At 50.5% G+C, this 24,086-nt stretch overlaps 2 protein-coding genes across 7 annotated transcripts in view; one reads left to right on the plus strand and one right to left on the minus strand.

Annotated features, from left to right (window-relative positions):
- THAP4 (THAP domain containing 4) overlaps nt 1-24,086 on the plus strand; it is a 691,437-nt gene that overhangs the window by 500,217 nt on the left and 167,134 nt on the right. Inside the window, exon 1 of one of the 5 annotated variants that reach the window (XM_050751958.1) lies at nt 12,888-12,897. The exons of 3 other annotated variants lie outside the window; for them this stretch is intronic. The gene's annotated coding sequence lies outside the window, so the exon portion shown is untranslated. Of the gene's footprint in view, nt 1-12,887; nt 12,898-16,233; nt 16,244-24,086 lie in introns of those variants that run through there. One more of the 5 variants, XM_050751959.1, reaches the window with a different exon arrangement.
- Nucleotides 21,910-24,086, minus strand: part of D2HGDH (D-2-hydroxyglutarate dehydrogenase) — a 33,918-nt gene continuing 31,741 nt past the window's right edge. For both annotated transcript variants that reach the window (XM_050751969.1, XM_050751970.1), the window contains one exon: nt 21,910-22,963. In XM_050751969.1, the coding sequence (XP_050607926.1) occupies nt 22,704-22,963 (260 nt within the window). In that variant the 3' untranslated portion in view covers nt 21,910-22,703. The remainder of the gene's footprint in view (nt 22,964-24,086) is intronic.

Genomic DNA, 24,086 nt, shown 5'->3' on the forward strand with positions numbered 1-24,086 from the left:
TACAGTGATTTGGGGGGCTCCAGATATTTTCCTTTCACATTTCCCCCATTTTCTCTTTAAAATCTTTTGGAGAAAGCATTTTAGAAGAAAATGAGTCTGTTCCCAGGTTTCGTCTGATCTCTCACGACTAGGATGGTTTATTCCTAGACGGGAAGGTCCTGAGTTATTAAGAAAGCTCATTTTTAGCAAGTTGTGAAGTCTCACGTCCTAGGAAGAGAAAATAGGGGGAGGAAGAAAGAAAAACAACAACAAACCAAAGAATAATCCTGCAAAAATTGATACAGGCCACATAACTTTAAAGTCCATACATTGGTAGATGGGTATGAAAGTAGCTTATGTACATAAATAGGTTGCTGCTATTTTCTTCTGAAGTTTAAGTTGTCTGGCTTCAGTTCACAGGGCTTTAAGAAAACACAGCTTAGGTTTTAGTGACTCCAAATTAGGAAAAATGACGGGGGTGGGTGGGCGTGGTGGCTCATGTCTATAATCCCAGCACTTTGGGAGGCTGAAACAGGTGGATTACCTGAGTTCAGGAGTTTGAGACCAGCCTGGCCAACATAGTGAAACCCCATTTTACTAAATAATACTAATAATACAAAAGTTAGGCAAGCATGGTAGCATCCCAGCTGCTAGTGAGGTTGAGGGAGGAGAATTGCTTGAACCCAGGAGGCGGAGGTTGCAGTGAGCTGAGATCACACCACTGCACTCCAGCCTGGGTGACAAGAGCAAAACTCCATCTCAGAAAAAAAAAAGAAAGAAAGAAAAGAAAACAGAAAAATGGGGAGGGGGCAAGTGAAGGAAAAAAAATTGCAAACATTATTTTGAAGACTTGTAGCCAAGGAAAATTAGAATTAGGTCCAAACTGTAGAAAATAATAAAAATTGAAAACATTAGGCAAGACTAGAATCTAAAAACAGGTGCACCATAATTTTGAAACATAATTTTTCTCTCTCCACTTTCCCATTTTCACTAAAGACAAATCATGGTAAGACTGGTTTGCTTTATTGTACCTGGCCTAATTATTTGCATACAGTACAGCAAGAATAATTACTTTTTACATAGGCTTTTATTTTTTTTTATTTTTTATTTTTTTTTATTTATTTTTTATTTTTTTTTGAGACGGAGTCTCGCTCTGTCGCCCAGGCTGGGACTGCAGTGGCGCGATCTCCACTCACTGCAAGCTCTGCCTCCTGGGTTCACTCCATTCTCCTGCCTCAGCCTCCCAAGTAGCTGGGACTAGAGGCGCCCACCACCACACCTGGCTAATTTTTTGTATTTTGAGTAGAGATGAGGTTTCACCGTGTTAGCCAGGATGGTCTCAATCTCCTGACCTCGTGATCCACTCGCCTCAGCCTCCCAAAGTGCTGGGATTACAGGTGTGAGCCACTGTGCCCGGCCTACATAGGCTTTTAAATTGGCTTTGATGGAACATTGTTCCATAGGAGGAATCTCAGATAAGACTTTTTTAAAGCCGAGCCCAGCCATGAATTTGTGCCATCAAATACCTATGAGTTGAGTGATCCTCATCTCTTGAGGTTCCAGGATAAACTTGGGGCTCCTGGACCTGTCAGAAAGTGATATTCTTTTCTTGCCACAGGTCAGGAACCCTGTACAGGGACTCTGTAGACAAACGTATGAGGCCAGTTTTTCCAACGGGTTTTTATTGGCTCCATAAGTCAAGTTTGATTCCTTAAATGAAAGCTCACCATTCCAGTCAAAGCCTTAGTACAATAACCAGTTTCTCCAATTGTGTCCTGTTGCAAAATGAAAACAGATTCTTATTGCACTTATATAAATAACTGTACTCCCATAAATTAAAAATATTCACAAATAGTTTCCAAATTCTGGGGAAACCAGGTAGAGAGTGTCAAAGAAAAGAGTCAAACTGTAAAAATAATTGAAGAGGTTTATTCTGAGCCAAAATGAGTGACCATGGCCCATGACACAGCCCTCAGGAGGTCCTGAGAACATATGCCCAAGGTGGTCGGGGTACAGCTTGGTTTGAAACATATTTAGGGAGGTATGAGACATCAATAAAATACATTTAAGAAACTACATTGGTTTGATCGAGAAAGGTGAGACAAATCAAAGCAGGGGCTTCCAGGCTATAGGGAAATTTAAATATTTTCTGGACGACAATTGATTGAGTTTATCTGAAGGCCTGAGATCAACAGTAAGGAATGTTCAGGTTAAAGTAAAGGATTGTGGAGACCAAGTTTTATTGTGCAGAGAGGGAGCTCTCAGATAGCAGACTTCAGAGAGATAGCAGGTTGTAAAATGTTTCTTATCAGACCTAAAAGCATGCCTGGCTCTTAGTTGATGATCTCCTGGATCTGAGAGGAAAGGAAAACAAAGGAGAAAGGTGATTCTCTATAGAATGTGAATTTTTCCCACAACAGACGTTGCAGGGCAATTTCAAGGTATGGTAAGGAAATATATTTTGGGGTAAAACGTTTTTATTTCTTCCTTGTTATGCCAGAGTCAGATTGGGAAGTAAGTCATGATATACAGGGTCAAATAAAACCCATCTGATGAGAATTTATGGTTTGTAGGACATGACTCCCCAGACCTCTTAGATAGGAATTTGGGCAAGATACAAAATCAGAGCTTAGTCCTCAAGAGAAACAAATATACCCCAAATTTTGTTCATAGGAGTATACTGAATTGTAAAAACCTGTCAATAGCTCAAAAGTTTTCTCAGCTCTGAAAAATACAAAAGAAAGAATCAGCAACGTTTAATGCAAAGGTCACAAAGATTTTTTAGTCTTCTATCGGTTCAGTTTACGCAGTTAACCCCTGTTCTGCTTGATATTCAAGAACATTTCCGCTCTCCAAGAGACTCTGGAAAGTTTCTTTCTCTATTCTAATGCCACAATCTCCAAAGTTATCAGAATCCTATATTTAAGAACACCTGTTAGAGTTCTATAGCAGATTACAAAACCACCATCTAAGGAGGACCAAAACAAGAAAACAAATGTCCATGGATGACAAAAAGTTTTAGGGCAACCACAGTCAAAGACACAATTGACAAAGAAATTTGTTTCCTCTGTGGCACACAGTAATTTAACATAATAATTATAATTGTTATTGATAAAGCATACTAAGTTATATCAGAATTATAGGAGTTTCCCATAATTTTGGAACACATACCAATATCATATTTATACAAACACAGCCTAAAGAAAACCAAATACCATTTCATATTTGACAATGCCTCCTGTATAATTTTTATACCAAATAAGCTAAACTACGTCATTGTTGGACTTTAGAGAACCTAATGTCTTAAAGGATTAATTAAGTCAGAAAAAGACATAATTTATAATTGGATTTTGCAAGTTTGCCAAATATCAAAGGTTTAAAACACTTGATATCACAAATTGGATTATCCATTTAAACAAAGTGGTAACTCAAGGATTTCAAAAAAGGCAAAAGCCTTCTTTGAGAGAGGAGATTTAATGTTCCAAACAATAAACCCTAATAAAAACATCATGAAGTCAATTAAATTTGTTTTTCATTCATTTATTTATTTACTTGTTTATTTTTGAGATGGAGTTTCACTCTTGTTGCCCAGGCTGCAGTTCTATGGTGCGATCTCTGCTCACTACAACCTCCACCTCCTGGGTTCAAGCAATTCTCCTGCTTCAGCCTCCCAAGTAGCTGGGATTACAGGTGCCTGCCACCACACCCAGCTATTTTTTGTATTTTTAGTAGAGATGGGGTTTTGCCATGTTGGCCAGGCTGGTCTTGAACTCCTGACCTCAGGTGATCCACCTACCTCAGCCTCCCAAAGTGCCCAGATTACAGGCGTGAGCTACCACACTTGGCTGAATAGCTTTAATTTCTGACTCTGTGTTTCAAGAATGCAGTTTATTTTGATTGACATCTTCTATCAGGCCAGAAGATGGGGCTTTAATTACTGTCAGTGTTGAAAATGTAGCAGGACTTGGTGTCCTTTTCACATGCGGGAGTCAAAGTCCTGTAACTCATGTCAGAAGTACTTTAAAAGCACATATAGAGAGATACACGGATGTAATAACCTTAGTTTTAAAAAAGTTTAATCCCAGGTTTTTTTCTAAGCAAAGCAAAATTTAATAATAATGTGACAACTTGATCATATAAAAGTTTTTGGTTTCTTTTTACATAAATCCTCTTATTGTGACTTACATAGACCATTCATGACATGGTTGGATTTTCTGGTTTGTCCTGAACTTCCCTCCTTCTTAAACAACCAGTCATTTGACTTTAGGACTAAATTTATCATACAAGATTCTAATATGAAATTATTTCTCTTTAAGCTTTCTTACCCAAAAAGTTCGCTATTTGTATAACTTTGTATCTTGTTTCATACATAACCTTTAAATAAGCTTTGAATTAGACCAAAATTATTCACCCTTTTAAAAGGACACCTTTTCTTTCAGCAAAAATGTTTTCCTACAATATATTTTTGTTGGAAAATACTCAAATAATGAAATATCTATTTTTTAATTTAATATAACTTTAGATTCTAAATTATGACAAGTTTGTCTACAAGTATTTATCCTATTATATTTCCCTAATTATCTTATTTTACTCATTTACTTAGATTAGTGAAACACTGTGCACACAACACCACAACACATAAATACATATACATATTAGGCATGCTGATGGAAGTACATCTTTTTTCTCTTTTTTTTTTTTTTTTTTTGAGATGGAGTCTCACTGTTACCAGCCCGGGCTGGAGTGCAATGGCATGCGATCTCAGCTCATTTCAACCTCTGCCTCCCAGGTTCCAACAAATCTCCTGCCTCAGCCTCCTGAGTAACTGAGATTACAGGTGCCCACCACCATGCCCCACTAATTTTTGTATTTTTAGTAGGGACAGGGTTTCACCACGTTGGCCAGGCTGGTCTTGAACTCCTGACCTCACGTGATCCATCTTCCTTGGCCTCCCAAAGTGCTAGGATTACAGGCGTGAGCCACCACACCCAGTCAGAAGTACATTTTATAGATTCATAAACACCACTTTTTCCCTATCTTAGACTTTCAGATTTTTTTTTTTTTTTTTTTTTTTTTGAGACAGAGTCTCGCTCTGTTGCCCAGGCTGGAGTGCAGTGGCCAGATCTCAGCTCACTGCAAGCTCCGCCTCCTGGGTTTACGCCATTCTCCTGCCTCAGCCTCCCGAGTAGCTGGGACTACAGGCACCCACCACCTCGCCCGGCTAGTTTTTTGTATTTTTTAGTAGAGACAGGGTTTCACCATGATCTCCTGACCTCGTGATCCACCCGTCTCAGCCTCCCAAAGTGCTGGGATTACAGACTTGAGCCACCATGCCTGGCTGACTTTCAGATTCTTAATAACCTGTTTCACAACCCTAAGGCAGTTGTCAGCTAAATACCCTTAAATTTGCATATTAAAGGAAACAACTCAGATGAAAGTCAAATAGCAAAATTTACATAGTAAGATATGAAGAGAAAGTCTGGTGAGCTAGAGGGAAACTAAAGCAGACTTAATTGCCAATTGAACATAAAATTATATAAGGCTATTATAAAGGTCTTCAACTATATACACACATAGACATATACATCACTCAGACACACACACAAAGATTCTATAGCTTTTACTTCAGTACTTTAGCCGTGAGATAAATATAAGTTCACCGGCTTGCAAAAAAGACCTGTTAGATCAAAACAGTGGTTTTTATCTCAGTAGAAAGGTAACAGCAGATTTAAAGCAGGTAGAAAAGAAAACAGGGGAAAAGGGGACGTAGGAACTCTGTTGGTTTAGGGTCGACTTTAGGGCTCTTTTTTCCGTAATGTAAATGTGCACAAAGACTGTATTACTTCCATTTTACTCTGGCAAGTAGATGTGCCTTAAAACCTACAGAGTGCTCAAAAGGGGATCATTCTCTGTGTTTTCTCCTCATTCTGGGATTATTTGTTTCCCGCTTTTTTGTCTCAAAAGGAGGAACTGAGCTGTGGCCTAGGTTTTTGTGTTGTGGATTGATGTGTGCTGCTTGTGGGCAGGACTCCACAGTGTGTCACTGCTGAGTCATTTCTGCCCTCTTACAAGTCTCAGTTTCTCTCTCCAGAGGTCTATGACCTCAGAGAGGGCTCAAAACGCTGGGTGATCAGCCTTTATATGCATTTCCTGGATTAACTAGTTTTAAATTAACTTTTGGGGGGATTTCCCTGAAGGGCTGCTGCACATCACAGGGGGGTCAACTCCCTAGATACTCCCATGAGGCCCCCTGGTCACCCAGAGGCCCTTTGGCTGGGAGAAGCAAATACCCTTTCTCTTTGGAGCTGAAAAACTCAGTCTCTCATTTACCTATGAAAACAACAGTTCAGTTCCTCACACAAATGCACACAGACAAACCAAACTGAGATTAATGTTGAGAGAAAAGCAATAGAGAAGACCCTTTAGAATACATCTCCAAACTAGAATTAGGATCCTTAAACAACAACCTCCTAGGAGAGAAAAGAAAAAAAAAAAAAAAAAAAAACAGCCAAGACCACTTCCTGTAGACTGTACTCAGCCACCCATAACTTTGTAGCTCTCATCTGCCATTATACACACCAAGGCCAAATCCTCTCACAGTGCAAGGGCATCTACGGTACCCCCAAAGCCAAAGAGGTCAGGTCATGCAATACAGGAAAACAGAGCTTTAGCCCTAAGAATAACCCGCCCATGACTCTTGAAACCACAATGAAGACAGAACACCATAAAGTGTTGAGTGGGGCCTTTGTTCTGAATTCTTTAAAGAGTTCAAGTCATTAGAAGTCTTCTCAAGAGTCTTTGGTACTGCAGATGGCAAAGGGGGAAGGAGGTATAGGGTAGAAGAAAAGTAAATGGAGGAACAATTTTTTTTTTTAAGACAGAAAGCAAACACAGAAACCAAACACATGCTTTTATGTTTGATCTTTTTTCCGCCTCTGCAGCTACAAGGAATTTTAGCCAAATTAGAGAGGCCTTGTTACCCACAATTTGGAATTCTCACTCGGATTTGACCAAGTCAGGCTGAGTTGGTCAAATCCAATGAGAGAAGGACAAGAACAAACAACAACAAAAAAAACCCAACAATATATCACTGAGCACTCTGACCGTGCGGAGAAATTAAGACCAGCTGGTTGTCTCATGAGCCAAGACAGAACCCCAGTTCACTCACTTACCTAGGGAAGGGTCTCAGGCTGAAAACAGCTCTCTACCATCCTAGAACAGGAAAAGAAACTCATCTTCTCTGTTGGAAGTGAGCTCAAACTCCATAAAGGAGTTACCTTCCTTCCATCGTCGTGGAAGCAGGAGAACTTGCCTTCCTTGTTAGAAACAAGTAAAACTCCAAAAAAAAAGGAAGAAGAGTTGTACAGCAAAATAAGCTTTATATCTTGACCAATTTGGGGAGATTAGGGATTCTCTGGAGGGGGTGCTCTCAGACATCAGCAAATTATCCTGTTGATTTGGGCCATAAAGTTAGCTCACGCCGGTACCAAGCACCATAGGAGGTTTGTCAAAGGTCAGAATCCCTCTGTGGTTACCAAAATGTGAACCTAAAAATTTGAGACACATCTCAGTTAATTTAGAAAGTTTATTGTGCCAAGGTTGACGATGCACGTTTGTTACCCAGCCTCAGGAAGTCCTGACCACATGTGCCCAAGGTAGTCAGAGCACAGCTTGGTTTTTTTAATACATTGTAGGGAGACATGAGACATCAATCAACATATGCAAGATGAACATTGGTTTGGTCTGGAAAGGTGGAACAACTGGAAGCAAAAGCGGGACAACTGGAAGTGGGGAAGGGCTTCCAGGTCATAGGTAGGTAAGAGACAAACAGTTGCATTCTTTTGAGTTTCTGATTAGCCTCTCCGAAGGAAGCAGTCAGATATGCATTTGTCTCAATGATCAGAGGGGAGACTGAAGAGAATGGGAGGCAGGTTGGCCCTAAGCAGTTCCCAGTTTGACATTTTGCTTTAGCTTAGTGATTTCGGGAGCCCAAGATACTTTCCTTTTGTAGACCTATCTCAAATTTTCAGGGTTTGCATTTCGGTAACGACGGAGGGACTCTTGGGGGAGATGCCCCTGACCTTTGGCAAACCTCCTATCAGCGCCTGGTACTGACATGAGCTAACTTTATGGCTCAAACCAATAGGACAATTTGCTGAGGTCTGGGAGCACCCCCTCCAAAAAATCCCTGATCTCCCAAAATTTGGTCAAAATCTAAAGTTGCTTTTGCTGTACAACTCCCTGTTCTTTTGGAGTTTTACTTGCTTCCAACAAAGAAGGCAAGTTCTCCTGCTGCCGTGATGATGGAGGGCAGGTAACTCCTTTATGGAGTTTGAGCTTGTTTCCAACAGGGAAGATGAGGTTTTTCTTTTTTTCCTGCTTCTAAGATGGTAGAGAATATCTTCAGCCTGAGACCCATCCCTAGGTAAGTAGCCGAATTGGGGTTCTGTCTTGGCTAAAGTTATCAACCAGCTGGTCTTAATTTCTCCTTACCATTAGAGCACTCAGTAATCATATAAGTTGTGTGACTGTTTGTTTTACTGAATTGTTTGTTGTTGTTGTTGTCTCTGTTTTTGTTGTTTTTTCAATCTTTTTCCCATTGGGTTTGACCAACTCTATCTGACTTTATCAAATCTGAAGAAAATTCCAAATTACTGGGAACAAGGCCTCTCAAACGGTTAAGGTCCCCCCCGCCCCGCTCAGCCCCAAACACACACACACAAAAGGTGGTGTGGTGGGGGAGAAAGATGCCAGTCAAAAGAAAAAAAAAAGAGGAAATATTTTTTATTTTGACCACTAAAGGGACTTTATTTACATAACAAGACCACCTTTTTGCTAGCCAGACCAAATTGAAGGGGCAATGTCTGTATTTATGAAACAGCAGCAATTTGTCCCAGGTGAAATATGGTAATGAGATTTAAAAATATTTTTTTAAAGGAGCTCAATGGTTAAAGTCAGCTTAATTAAAAGCTAATCTCCAAGGGGTGTGTGTGTGTGCGCGTGTGTGTGTGTGTGTGCGCGTGTGTATTTAAAAGGCCTTCTTCATGTTCTTCATGTTTTTGGGACCTTGTCCTGTTTTTGAGCAAAAATTTTTTTTTTCTCAGTTGACTGAGTTCTGTTTTTCTCTATCTACTTCTGCTGTCTCTCCTTTCTCTTGCACCCTCTGCTGCACGAGAGACCTAAAACAGTTTATAAGAGCCTGGGGTTCCTTAAAGAAACTAAGAAGGCGCTAGACTCCCTTTGTGTTCCCATGGAACCCCCAAATGTGTAAACAGACAAGTTCATCTCAGCCTTTTTTTTTTTTTTTTTTTTTTTTGAGACGGAGTTTCATTCTTGTTGCCCAGGCTGGAGTGCAGTGGCGCAATCTTGGTTCACTAAAACCTCTCCTCCTGGGTTCAAGCGATTCTCCCGCTTCTGCCTCCTGAGTAGCTGGGATTACAGGTGCCCACCACCTCGCCCGGCTAATTTTTTGTATTTTTAGTGGAGAAAAGGTTTCATCATGTTTGCCAGGCTGGTCTTGAACTCCTGACCTCAGGAGATCCACCCACCTCGGCCTCCCAAAATGCAGGCATTACAGGCATGAGCCACCACGCCCAGCCTGTCTTAGCTTTTAAACTGCTTGCTTTTGTATTGTGTTACCTGATTTATTGACTAAAATAGTTATTTGAAACAGAGGCTACTCTTGGGTTTTTACAGAAGAGTGTAGTTTAGACACTTAGACATGTCTTTCTTTAAAAAAAAAAAAAAATTGGCCGGGCGCGGTGGCTCAAGCCTGTAATCCCAGCACTTTGGGAGGCCGAGACGGGCGGATCACGAGGTCAGGAGATCGAGAGACAATCCCGGCTAACACGGTGAAACCCCGTCTCTACTAAAAAATACAAAAAAAACTAGCCGGGCGAGGTGGCGGGCGCCTGTAGTCCCAGCTACTCGGGAGGCTGAGGCAGGAGAATGGCATAAACCCGGGAGGCGGAGCTTGCAGTGAGCTGAGATCCGGCCACTGCACTCCAGCCTGGGTGACAGAGCAAGACTCCATCTCAAAAAAAAAAAAAAAAAAAAAAAAAAAAAAAAAAAGGCTGGGCGCGGTGGCTCACGCCTGTAATCCCAGCACTTTGGGAGGCCGAGACGGGCGGATCACGACGTCAGGAGATCGAGACCATCCTGGCTAGCACAGTGAAACCCCGTCTCTACTAAAAAATACAAAAAAATTAGCCGGGCGAGGTGGCGGGCGCCTGTAGTCCCAGCTACTCGGGAGGCTGAGGCAGGAGAATGGCGTGAACCTGGGAGGCGGAGCTTGCAGTGAGCTGAGATCCGGCCACTGTACTCCAGCCTGGGCGACAGAGCGAGACTCCGTCTCAAAAAAAAAAAAAAAAAAAAAAGTGCCCTGTAAAAGCATCACACGATCTAGCCCCATAATAATTCTCCCTTTTTGGAAATCCAGGATTCACTGTGGGCTCTGCCCAGAGCTCGGAGGTCCAGTTACAAGATGGATAGTCCCTATCTAAATAAAATAAAATTTGTCTCCTTATATAATCCAATGGTGGATTTTTATAATTTTATGTTTGATTTGGCATCCATCTTTAATCTTCCTCTAGCACACCAGACTTTTTCTCTCCATACCATATGTTGTAAATTTTGCTATTTGATTTTCACCTGAGTTGTTTCCTTTAATATGCAAATTTAAGACTCTAGCTAACAACTGCCTAGGGTTCTGAAACAGGTTATTAAGAATCTGAAAGTCTAAGATAAAGACAGAAAAAGTCTTTGTAAATCTGTTAAGATGTACTTCTATCAGCATGCCTAATATGTCTATGTATTCATGTGTTGTGTGCACAATATTTCACTAGTAAAAATATATAAAAGAGCTCAATTAAGTGGCTTAAAAAATTAAAGTACTTAGATACTAAAGAAAAAAACTAGTCAAATGCCTTTTCAAGTTCACTCGACTTAAGTCAAATCTTTAATAAGCTGGATTTTAAATTATTGGTAAATAATACTAGAAATGTCCTAAGAATTTGCCGGCATCCATTTTTGTTTACATTGATTAATCGAGCAATTTCATACTTATCCCTGCCAAATACTACAAGGTGTCAAAATTTGGCATAAAAGTTACTAAACTATAAACGCAGCCCAAGACAGAATAGTCTCTATTTGTGTAATCTTTAATAAAGAACACTTTAGGCCAGGCGCGGTGGCTCACGCCTGTAATCCCAGCACTCTGGGAGGCCGAGACAGGCGGATCACAAGGTCAGGAGACTGAGACCATCCTGGCTAACACAGTAAAACCCCATCTCTACTAAAAACACAGAAAAATTAGCCGGGCGTAGTGGCGGGCGCCTGTAGTCCCAGCTACTCGGGAGGCCGAGGCAGGAGAATGGCGTGAACCCAGGAGGCAGCGCTTGCAGTGAGCCGAGATCGCGCCCCTGCACTCCAGCCTGGGTGACAGAGTGAGACTCCGTCTCAAAAAACAAAAAAAAGAAGACATTAATATTGGTTTAATGATCCATAGCTACAGCTTGAATTTAGTAAGATTACCATAACTTCTAATCCTCTGGTTTTACACAGTCTAGTTCACAGGCAGTAAGGAGGTTTGTTTTGGGAAAGGACTCTTATCATTTTTGTTTCAAAGCTAAACTATAAACTAAGTTTGTTCCTCCCAAAGTTAGCTCAGCCTCCACCCAGGAATGAACAAGGACAGCCTGGAGGTTAGAAGCAACGTGGAGTCAGTTAGGGCAGATGTTTTCTACTGTCTCAGTGATAATTCTGCAAGGGCAGTTTCATAACTTTAAATGATGAATATCACAGTTTTCATAAATCAGTAAATGATTAAAATAAAATAATTAGGTACAGGTATTAGGATAAATACTTGTAGACAAACTTGTCATAATTTAGAATCTAAAGTTATATTAAATTAGACAATAGATATTTCAAATTTGGGTATTTTTCCAATAAAAATATATTGTAGGAAAACTTTCTTGCTAAAAAAAAAAAGGCATCCTTTTAAAAAGATGAATAATTTTTGTCTAATTCAAAGCTTATTTAAAGGTTATGTATGAAACAAGACAGAAAGTTATAAAAATAAAGAGTTTTTATGGTAAGAAAGCTTAAAAAGAAATAATTTCATATTAGAAAGAATCTTGTATGGTAAATTTAGTCCTAGAATAAAATGACTGGTTGTTTAAGATGGAGGGAAGTTCAGGACAAACGAGAAAATCCAAACATGAAATGAAAGGTCTATGTAACTCACAATAAGAGGATTTACATTAAAAAAATTTTATATGATCAAGTTGTCATATTACTATTAAGTTTTGATTTCCTTAGAAAAAAATATTGAGGCCAGGTGTGGTGGCTCACGCCTGTAATCCCAGCACTTCAGGAGGCTGAGGCAGGTGGATCACGAGGTCAGGAGATCAAGACCATCCTGGCTAACACAGTGAAACCCCGTCTCTACTAAAAATACAAAAAATTAGCCAGACGTGGTGGCGGGCACCTGTAATTCCAGCTACTCAGGAGGCTGAGGTAGGAGAATGGAGTGAACTCGGGAGACGGAGTTTGCAATGAGCCAAGATCGTGCCACTGCACTCCAGCACTCCAGTCTGGGCAACAGAGTCAGATTCCTTCTCAAAAAAAAAAAAAAAAAAGAAAGAAAGAAAAGGGAAAAAAATTGAGATTAAACGTTTTGTGGGTGTGGGTTTTTTGTTTTGTTTTGTTTTGTTTGTTTTTGGAGATGTAATTTCACTCTTGTTGCCCAGGTCTCACCCACAGAGTCTCAGCTGGGGTCAGGCACACCCGCCCTGGCCGACCTCAGGGGGCCCCAGGGTAGCCAGAGGGGCCTCAGCTCGGCCCCAGCTAATCAAGTGAGCCTGATTCCCCAGGCCCTGGGCCTCTTCACAATATGTCCACAACCTTCACAGGAGGGGGCACCTAGGACGGTCCAGGCCAGGCAGCCGGCCCCACACCTCTCAGCCCTGTGATGGGGTGTCCTTGGCCAGTGCCCCAACAGCTGATTTTAAGTCACCCCTTAAAGGAAGGTGATTGAATTCATGGCGGCACAGGCCCTGGGGAGGCAGGGACCTGCGAGCACAGGAACGGCTTCGAACTGCCCTGGAATCACCCCAAACAGGATGGTGAGCAGGAGAAGGAAAATGCAAGGCATTCCTAGCTACACCTACCTCCCCTTCAAACCTAACTGGGAAGAAATCCACCTCCCCTCTGTTTATAGAAGGCAGACAGCACAGCAGAGCCCAGCTTCCCCTCACCACCCAGAGCCCCGGGAGCATTCTAATGCGCACACATGACCAGCGTTCCAGCAAGCACCCGGCACTCCTACCACCACAGCCCAGCCACGGGCCTGAGCCACAGACTGAGACTGGGAGGTCCCAAGCCCAGCAGGTCTCGCCCTCCCCGGCCATCACCTGGACACTCGAGCATCTCCATGCCACAGTGTTGGGGGACAGCTTCCTCACTGGGCCCCACATCCCAGAACCCCCAAATACCCAGGAGCAGCCCCAGGCCTGGGCAGGAGGGGCCCCCTACGTCCGAAATGAAGCCAAGGCAGGTGAATTCGGGGAAACCTGACTAGGAACAGCCTCCAAATCCAAGTCACTTCCTTTGAAAGACAAACGCAAAACCCACTCCTGTCAGTCTCTCAGAATAGCCACAGATGACGCGCTTTGTCCACCTGGGAGGGCCCAGTTGACCCCCTTACCTCTGCAAGCCGCCCAGCGTGGACACCATCTTGGCCTCCAGCCTCCAGCGAGGGGACAGTCGAGGCTTGAGCTCCCCCGAGGTCCCGCCGCCTCGACCCCTGCCGGCTCTGGGTTCCCCGGGGCACAGGCACAGTCAGGGTGCGGTTGTGGGGCAGGTGAGCTGGAATCCCCAGAAGCTCACCTGCCTCCTGGGACGGGAGCCACGCCCTCTCCCCGCACCTCCATCGGAGGGCTTGGTCTTAACTGTTCTGTTCTCGGGAGGAACTGGCTGAGGGAGTCTGGGGAACCCTCGATGGGCCGCTGTGTTCACCAGGCCCTGGGAGGACCTGCCTGGGACCTACCCCTGCTCCCCTGCCCCACCCTCAGTGTCCATCCCCCAGTGGGGCTTGGAGGGAGCTGTCCCCACAAGGGACGGACTTGGTGGGCTCCAACAGCACAGCGAGGGCTTCTGGACTCGGAACTCAGGACCTGACGCAGACGAGAGGGCAGCGGGCCCTGCGGCCATTGTGAGGATGAGCAAGGAAAGCCCAGCCCGAGTCCCCAGCTTCCTGCCCCTTCTCCTCCTCTTCTTCCTCCCCCTCCTCCCCATCCTCCTCCTCCTCTTCTTCCTCCCCCTCCTCCTCCTGCGCCTGCTTCACACCAATGAAAATCTGACTTTTTAAAATCTTGGGCTGGACAATAAGTTCTGAAACAGGACAACAGGAGTGCAAAATAAATAGAAATATTTGTTTAGATTTTACGGCATGAAAATTAATTTCTCTCTTCAGGAAACAGATATTAATTCAGAGACAAGCAGCCAGGGAAATGCTGCAACATTGTGACCAGGTGCTACAGCGAATCCACAGGAAGGCCAGATGCTCCTCAGAGCTACAGGCCACGAGTCACCACCACCCTCACCCCATCCCACCAGCCCTGGTGGCCGCCATGCCCTCCGACGCCAAGTTCTCCACCTTCCCATCACACCTCCCTGTTGGTGCCAACTGAGCCTGGATTCCGGGATTGGCCCCAGCCCAAGGCAGCCTCCCTGCCCCAGCCAGTGCCTGGTTTGGGTGGGTGCAGACCACATAGCCACGGAGGCAGGAATGAGGGTGGGTTGACGGGCTCGGAGGAGGGACCGAGCAGACGTGGACTCTCTGGTATCAGAGACCCTGGGCTGGGCAGCTGCTGGTGAGAGGCCCAGAGACCCCCAGCCCCCCTTCCCCATTTACCTCCACCTGCAACCCAGGGGCCTGGGGCCTCCACCCTGCCTGGGCATCACCCTCCCGGCTGCTCTGTAGACCTCCAGAGCCCGAGTCTGCGGGAGGGGCCCGCAGAGCAGCTCCCGGTGCTAATGGCAGGTGGGAGGGATGCCGGGGCCTTGCTAGCATGGCTGGGCAGCTCTCCACCCGGCACGCCCTGCGCCCTCTGCATTCCACCGTCAAGAGACATCCACGTGGGCGCTCACTCCACCATTAAGGAGGCCTCCCCGCGGCTTCTTCCACCCACCCTGCCCAGGGCACCACAGGCTCAGCCTGGGAACAAAGAAGATGGCGCCTCATGGGTCTTTACCCCAGAATCACCTTGGCCGAGCCCCGCGTGACAGACGGCGGGGCCGGTGGACAGCAACTTGCCAGGGACACACGCCTGAGGGTCACGGCCTGAGAGTCACAGCCAGGCACCTCCCTACACACGCCTGAGGGTCATGGCCAGGTGCCTCCCTCCCAGGTCGAAGTCCCAGCTCTCCAGATCCCAAGCGACTTATGGGGCCTGAGCAAGAAGTGTGGGCCTGGGCAGGGGGTCCTCAGCCACCAGCCACCTTCGCGCTCTGCGGGGGCAGACAAGGACAGTGCGGTGTGGCGTGGAGCTGTGGCCCCAGCCCCAGGCTGGGAAAGGCACAGAGGCCCGGCAGCCAGAGGGAGGAGGCTGCCTGTTGCCAGTGGGGGGGGCCCTGCTGGGGGCCCCAGGGAGTCAGGGTGTCTGCCCGGTCCCAGCTCCCCGCTGAGAATCAGCCGCTCTGGCAGGCTGCCTGGACCACGGTGACTCAGGAACACCAATCAAATGCACATGTCGTTTGTCAGAGCAGATGTCCACACCCCCATGGCAGAGCCCTAACCCCTGGGGTGGGGGGGCCGGCTGGCCGGAGGCCCCTCAGCTGCTTCGTGTAAGGGACAGCTCCACATGCCCAGGAACCTGCCTCCATCAGCATGGCGAGGCCCACATGCTCCAGCGTGTGACCTGGTGCCATCAGGAGGGCTACGCCCACCAGACCCAAGGCCAGCGGAGCACAGTCAGGGCACCACCAGGGCACCACCAGGGAGCCGCTAGGGAGCAGCCAGGAGCAGCTAGCAGCAGCCAGCAGGGCGCAAGCATGTTACCCTCTTCAGCCGACACTGCAGGCAGGTGGGCAGGCAAGCCCAGGGCCACCTGGAGGTAGGGGCAGGGGTAGCCTCAGAACAGAACAGACAAAGGATGGAGTCGGCTTCTGGGTCTCAGATCCCAGGTCCGGGGCAGCAGGAAGGAAGTCTCCTGCTCCAGGGCAGGCAATGGTCAACTGTGGGCTGGGGGCTGGCAGGAGGGGGGCCCCTACAGAACTCCTCCTGGCCAGTCCTTCACCAGTCCAGGGCCACCCACCTTTCCCTTGTCCACAGAGGGCCAAGGTCGCAGCCCCCAGCCCTGTGCTTTGAAGTGGGCCCTGCTCCACAGTCTCTGCTTTCCGGAGTCAAGGCACAAACCCTCAACACCAGGAAGAACGGGTATCACCCCTTCCCCCGGTGACGCTGAACATCCCTGGCCACTGTGCACCCCGTTCCCTCCGTTCCCTCCGTCCCCAGGGCCGTGAACCCGGAAGGTGGCTCCAGGTGCCACATGCTTTGCCAGAAACAAAGGGAGCATCACCTCGCTTCCTAGCCTCTGTTTTCACAGCCGCTGGCACAGGGCCTGTGGGGAGGGGGTGAGGCAGGAGCCGGGAGGCCGTCTGAGGACCTGCTGCTGGCACAGGGCCCATGGGGAGGGGGTGAGGCAGGAGCCGGGAGGCCATCTGAGGACCTACCCACAGCCCAACAGGACTCCAGCCCTGTCAGGCCGTGCCAGGGCACACCCAGGAGGTGCCTCCATGCCTGTCCGCCAGGCCGGGCACTTCTAGAAATTTCACAGCAACTCTTGATCTCCCAGAAGGGCAGGCGGGGAGACAGGGCCCATGCTCCCTCAAGAGGTTCCCCCTCCGGGGGTGGGTACAGGAGGGCAGAGCCCTTGAATGTGGGGCTGCCAGGACCGTGACTCCCACCCACCCTCGTGGCCTCCTGGGTCCTGCCCTGGTCTGTCCTCCCCACACCCCTGAGGTCCAAGGGGCAGTGTCGGGAGCATTGCCAAGGGCTTGCACCCGCCCTGGGTCTGACCGCCACCAAAGTGAGGAGGGGCCTGTCCTGGGGCCTCAGCCTGGGGGCAGACGGCTGCTCCAGCTCCTTGCATGTAGGTCCAAGGAAAAGTGAGCGGGAGGGCTCAGGTCTGGGATGTTCCACCAGGAGGAACCCGGCCCAGGGCCTAGGTGTCAGGAGGGCTCTCCTAAGACAGCCCCGGGCCTCCCGGCCCCTCCACCTGCCCCCAACCCTCAACTCAGGCTCCTGGTCCACCTCAAGGACCCCCAGCCCTCCCAGCCCTGGGCAGTGCCACATTCTAGCAGCTATTTGCTCTAGGCCTCCCTGACCAGCTCCTTTTTATTTTTCCTGAGAGATGGCGTCGCTCTGTCACCCAGGCTGGACTGCAGTGGTACAATCACCTGGGGTTCCCCGTAGCCTCGACCTCCTGAGCTCAGGCTTGTCCCGCCTCCCCTGTAAGAGCCTTCTGTAGCTGGAACTCTAGGTGCGTGCCACCTTCTGTAGCTGGAACTCTAGGTGCGCGCCACCTTCTGTAGCTGGAACTCTAGGTGCATGCCACCTTCTGTAGCTGGAACTCTAGGTGCGTGCCACCACACCTGGCTATTTTTAATTTTTTGTGGAGACAGTCTCACCATGTGTGCCCAAGCTGTTCTCAAACTCCTGGGCTCAAGCAATCCTCCCACCTCGGCCTCTCGAAGTGCTGGGATTCCAGGCGTCAGCCACTGCTCCCGGCCCTGGACCAGCTCCTCGAGGCATTATTTTTCATTCCTCTGCGTTGCTTGGGTGGGTGTAGGGGTGGACACACCTACCACACGGGCAGCCTCAGGGTCCCAGACAGTCAGCGACACCCCAAGGGACCCAGGCCGAGGGTAGAGGCCTTGGCAGGTCACAGGCGCTCAGAGGCAGCAGAACAGGGCCTAAACCCTGATGACTCAGGAAAGCAGCCAGTGCAAAGCCGCATAGCGAGGGGGCCAACGCGCCGGGCCAGGTGGGCAGAGCCCCGGTCACCGGTCAGTGACGTGCCTGCCATCTGGGTCCGGGCACGCTGCCCTGCACGCCTGCCACCTCTGCCTCCATGTGGGTGAGAGCACCTAGGTGCTGAGGCAAGAGACTGAAGGCACAAACTGTTTCAGTATAATAAAGAAAACAGCTAGAATAAGAATAGTCATAATACAAATTAGATACAGAGATGATCATGGACAATTATCAATCATTATTATAAACATTATTAATCATTAGCTTTTAATATTACTCTTCGTTGCATTTCATGCTCCTCCCGCACTCCTGCTTCCTCTTTGAAGTTCGTAGTAGACGGCGGTAAAAGAAATAGTGAAAGTCTTAAAGTCTTTAATCTTTCTTATAAGTGCAGAGAAGAAAACGCTGACGTATGCTGCCTTCTCTCTCTGCTTCAGCTACCGAAAAGGGAAGGGCCCCCATCCTGTAATCACATGACTGACTTCACCTTGTCAATCACTTAGAAGATTCACCCTCCTTACCCTGCCCCCTTGTCTTGGATGCAGTAAATATCAGCTAGCCCAGCCGTTCGGGGCCACTACCGGAGACGGTCTCCGCGTCTTGATGGTTGTGGTCCCCACGGCCCAGCTGCTTTCTCTTTCTCTCTTTATCTTGTGTCTTTATTTATCACAATCTCTCATCTCCACACACAGGGAAAACATCCGCTAAGCCCTGTAGGGCTGGACCCTACACCTCCACACAGCCAGGGTCCTGATGGACATCTTCAGGGACCTGCGGGGTCACAGGAGCCCCAAATCCCAAACCCTTCCTCTGGGGCCTGAGTCCACAACCGTCAGACACCCCTGGATCCCAACCACTTACCCTTCTGCTTACAGGAAACTGGCTCCCCCAGGGGCTCTCCCAGGGGCCAGCCGTCCTGCGGGAGTGAAGGGACGGGCAGTGTCCTCCCCGACACTGCACTCTCCCTGGGGCTGAGACCACCAGGCCTGCAACTTCTCCCCTCTCCCCTGCTGTACACAGGCAGCTCTGGCCCTGCCTGGGGCCCCTCCCACCACTCCCCTGGCCCCCTGCTCAGCCTCAGCCCAGGGGCCCTGGTTGTGTAACATCTTCTCACGTTGCAGCAGCTTAGAGGTCTTAATGTGACAATCGCCAGCTTCTAATCCAAACACAAAGGCCCCCCTCAGCACCTCCCCCGTCGCAACCACCCTGGCCGGAGCCGCTGCAGAAGGATGGGGTCAGAACCCGCCTTCCTCCCCACACACTTGGGCTCTGCACTGCTCCTTCCGTGTGGACGCAGGTCTTGTCAGAGCCTCCCGCTGGGAGGTCGGGCGGTGCAGAACTCTGCACACACCTGACCACAGACACGCATCACCGTCACGTGGCCGCTGGGGGAGCTGTCTCGGGGCACCAAGGCCGGCGGCCTCATGCAGATTCACCGAGCTCTCCCGCATCAGTCACTCGGAGTCTGTTAACCTGCGGGTTGCGAGGCACACAGTCCGCCTGGATGTGACCGGGTCTTACCAGATTTTCCTGTCAGGTAGAGAAACACAACAGGTTTCCGGCATGCGAACACTCCTGGCCTCCCGGCCACCACGCGGTGTGGGTTTTCCCCACGGCAGACAGGCCGTTCCTCGGGCCAGCTTGGGCCAGCCAGGTGTCTCTGGCACCTGCTTTGCCTGGCTGTGCTGTATTTCATGTCATCTAAAGGCACAAAAGGAAAGCCTGAGAGGGTTCTAAGAAGCCCCTCCCCATTGCTGGATAAACTGGAGGTGAACATGGCAGGGCAGGGCAGCAGTGGAGATGGTAGGACCCAGCCACGGAGCTCCAGGAACAAGTGCCCATGGCTGGCGGCGGGGCTGGCACTGGCAGGACGTGCCCGGCACTGGTCTGCTCCAGCCCAATGGTCACCGGAGCCTCCTGGAGCCAGATCCCCGGGAAAGAGCAGCCACAGCCTCTTCCTCCCGCAACAGTCCTGGGACTGTGTCTGCTTCCCCAGTCCCCAGAGGCCCGGCGGCAGGCAGTGTGGACGCAGAGGTCCTGCTCTCCCAGGGTCCAGAGGGCACTAGAGGGAGAAATTCCCCCTCCGCCCTCTGCAGGCCAGCCGGTGTCCCTTAGCAGGCCAGGCCAGGCCTCTGTACCATAGCCCGTGCTGAGCCCAGATCCTCACAGGAAGCCTGGGGCTCTGGGCTTTTCCCTGTCACCCGGCTGGCCTCTCCAACAACAGGAGTGAGCATTTAGACCATGGCCAGGGCAGAGGGGGCCCTTAGGAGGGCGATGGACCCCAGGTCTGAGAATCACAGGTCCCTACCCAGGGGTGGGATATGGGGTTGTGCAGCCAGCATGGGCAGAAACTTGAAAGCCCCCAAGCCACCCCTGGGCCAGGAGCAGCCACCCAGACAGGACGGCAGGTGCACAGCCAGGGTCAGAAGGTCAGCAAGTCACCCTGGCCTGCAGCCTACCCAGCAGGGACCATGTGCCCGGTAGCAGAGCTGGAGGAACAAGCGGAAAAACGGCCAGCCCCCAACCAGAGGTCAGAGGGAAGGGCAGGAGCTACTGGCTGACCTCGGGGCACACGGGCACATGTGGGGCTTTGTGTCAGGCACCCATGCAGCCTGAGTTCTGCTCTGTGCAACAGATACTGTAGGGCTGCCCATGGGTAACCCAGCCTGGGATGGCAGAAGAGTGGCCATAGCTCAGGGACAGAGCCGGGCCTTGGCCAGAGAGGCAGGACAGCCCCAGGTGCCCCCAGGCACAGCAGGGAGCAGCTCAGGCATTGGAACCCACTGGTTCTGCTGGGCCAGCGTGAGGGGCATGAAAGTGCCCCTCATTTGTGCCTTAAAAGCTGGGTCGGCTGGACACAGAGGCTCAGGCCTGTAATTCCAACACTTTGGGAGGCTGAGGTGGGAGGCTGCTGGAGGCCTGGAGTTCAAGACCAGCCTGGGCAACACAGGGAGACCTCATCTCTACAAAAAAAATTTAAAAATTATCTGGGCATGGCCAGGCATGGTGGCTCACGCCTGGAATCCCAGCACTTTGGGAGGCCGAGGCAGGCGGATCATGAGGTCAGGAGATCGAGACCATCTGGCTAACATGGTGAAACCCCATCTTTACGAAAAACACAAAAAATTTGCCGGGCGTGGTGGCAGGTGCCTGTAGTCCCAGCTACTTGTGAGGCTGAGGCAGAAGAATGGCGTGAAGCCGGGAGGTGGAGCTTGCAGTGAGCCGAGATCACACTCTAGCCTGGGTGACAGAGTGAGACTCTGTCTCAAAAAAAAAAAAAAATTATCTGGGCATGACGGCTCACACCTGTACTCCCAGCTACTCACGAGGCTGAGGTGGGAGGATCACTTGAGCCCAGGAGGTTGAGGCTGCACTGAGCTGACTGTACCCCTGCACTCCAGCCTGGGTGACAGAGTGAGATCCTGTCTCAAAAAAAAAAAAATAATGCTGGACGAAGGCCCCCACCCCACCCCCGAGAACCTCCACCAGGAGGATGTGGCTGGTCCACAGAGGCCCCAGCTGGGCAGGCGGGCTCTGCAGGGCGGTGAGTCAGAGGTACTTTTCCCCCTCTGAGCAGGATCCGAGATCCTAGACGCCCACAGAGACAGGAGGGGCCCACGGATCCACCTTGGTCAGGTACAGCCACTGAGGGCCTCCAGGACCACCAAGGGTTACAAGGTGCCCGTTCCATGCCCAGGCCTGCCCTGTGAAGCCGGTGGGAGCTCAGCTGCCACCAGGACAGTGCATGGGGACAGGGGGCACAGTGACAGTCACAGTAGCATCAGGCCCGGCCACACCATGGCCCAGGGGTCCGGGGGTTGCAAACGGGATGCACAGGCCCTTCATGACGGGCTTCGCAAGATGATTTCCAGTAACAGAAGCAAAGAGAAGGTTGTAACCAATTCAGATATTTACTGGACGTTCATGACAGAAAGAGATGTGCGTCCAGCTGCATCGCCCAGCCCATCCGCTACCCGGGGCGGCTGACGAGCAGAAACGCACCCTGCAGGGGCTCCTGTCCGCGCCGGGGCCCTCGCCCACAGCACCACGTTCTTCACAGAAGCAGAACCTGAGACTCAGAGCACAGCTCGCCCTGATAACTGTCTTCCCAGCCAGCAGCCTCTAGAAGACGGGGGCAATGACACGTTCCTGTCACTCAGGCCCAGACACAAGCCACAGTCACCCCTCCCGAGGGCGTCCACGGCCTGAGGGGCCTCGCTCCATTCAGCAGAGCCGTAGCGCTCCGGTCATCTCGGCAACCCACGATCACGGCCCACGTGGTCCTGCCCACAGTCCCCCGCTGCCCACGCACTGCCCGGGGAACCAGCAGCAAATAGGCGGAAGAACCACCCAGTGCCAGCTCCCCGGGCTGCAGCAGGCAAGGTGGAGCCAGGGACCACCACCAGGGAAGTGAGACCCAGCCCCGCTTCCACCCTGGCCCGTCCAGGATGGCCGCAGAGGCCCCACCTCTCCCTGCAAAGGAGGGAGCCTGCGGCGTTCCCCGCTCTGCCAGATGCTCCTGCCCGAGGGCCTGCGTCCAGCAGTTCCCCAGTGTGGGCTCCCAGTCCCTCCGACTAGGTGCCTGGTCCCCCGCCCACTGCCGGCTCATCACTCAGAGCCACTGCCTACGCTCCCGCCCGAGAGCCATCCGCTGACCCCCAGCGGGCCTTGGCAGCAGTGGGAGCGGCCGTCAGGCCTGGCTGGGCAGCGTCTTGTAGGGGTTGAGGATGCCCTTGGGGTCCAGCAGGGCCTTGAGCTGCTGCATGAGCTGCAGGGCCTCGGGTGGCTTGCTGTAGCCCAGCACATCCCTCTTCCTGAAGCCCACGCCGTGCTCTGCGCTGACACTGCCCTGCTGCCTGGCCGTCCACTCGTACACGTGGGGCTCCAGGGCGCCCAGGAGCGACGGGCTGAAGGCCTCCGCCGTCACGTTGAGGTGCAGGTTACCATCTCCTGGAGGGACAAAGTACACGGGTAAGGCTGGGCGGGGCAGCCCCCAGAACCCCACTCCTCCCCCAACAGCCCCTCCCAAGATCCCCTCCCTAGCAACCCTCAGACCCCCGGCTGAGCCTCACCCTCATGTCACCCGCCCCGGACGTGCTGACCCCTCCTCTGGGGCTGCTGCTACCTTGGCTTCTCCCTGCTTCTTTCCCCAAGTTCTCCCCAATCTTCCTACACCCTCTGCCCAGGGCTCCCATCTCCCCAAGTTCTCCCCCCTCTTCCTATTCCCTCTGCCCAGGGCCCCCATCTCCCCAAGTTCTCCCCGATCTTCCTACTCCCCTCTGCCCAGGGCTCCCATCTCCCCACGTTCTCCCCCCTCTTCCTACTCCCTCTGCCCAGGGCTCCCATCTCCCCAAGTTCTCCCCGATCTTCCTACACCCTCTGCCCAGGGCCCCCATCTCCTCAAGTTCTCCCCGATCTTCCTACTCCCCTCTGCCCAGGGCTCCCATCTCCCCAAGTTCTCCCCCCTCTTCTCTTCCTACTCCCTCTGCCCAGGGCTCCCATCTCCCCACGTTCTCCCCCCTCTTCCTACTCCCTCTGCCCAGGGCTCCCATCTCCCCAAGTTCTCCCCGATCTTCCTACTTCCCTCTGTCCAGGGCTCCCATCTCCCCAAGTTCTCCCCCCTCTTCCTATTCCCTCTGCCCAGGGCCCCCATCTCCCCAAGTTCTCCCCGATCTTCCTACTCCCCTCTGCCCAGGGCTCCCATCTCCCCACGTTCTCCCCCCTCTTCCTACTCCCTCTGCCCAGGGCTCCCATCTCCCCAAGTTCTCCCCGATCTTCCTACACCCTCTGCCCAGGGCCCCCATCTCCCCAAGTTCTCCCCGATCTTCCTACTCCCCTCTGCCCAGGGCTCCCATCTCCCCAAGTTCTCCCCCCTCTTCCTACTCCCTCTGCCCAGGGCTCCCATCTCCCCACGTTCTCCCCCCTCTTCCTACTCCCTCTGCCCAGGGCTCCCATCTCCCCAAATTCTCCCCCCTCTTCCTACTCCTTCTGCCCAGGGCTCCCACCTCCCCAAGTTCTCCCCCCTCTTCCTACACCCTCTGCCCAGGGCTCCCATCTCCCCAAGTTCTCCCCC

The sequence above is a fragment of the Macaca thibetana genome, chromosome 12, assembly GCF_024542745.1.
Source record: "Macaca thibetana thibetana isolate TM-01 chromosome 12, ASM2454274v1, whole genome shotgun sequence".
Lineage (NCBI taxonomy): Eukaryota > Metazoa > Chordata > Mammalia > Primates > Cercopithecidae > Macaca > Macaca thibetana.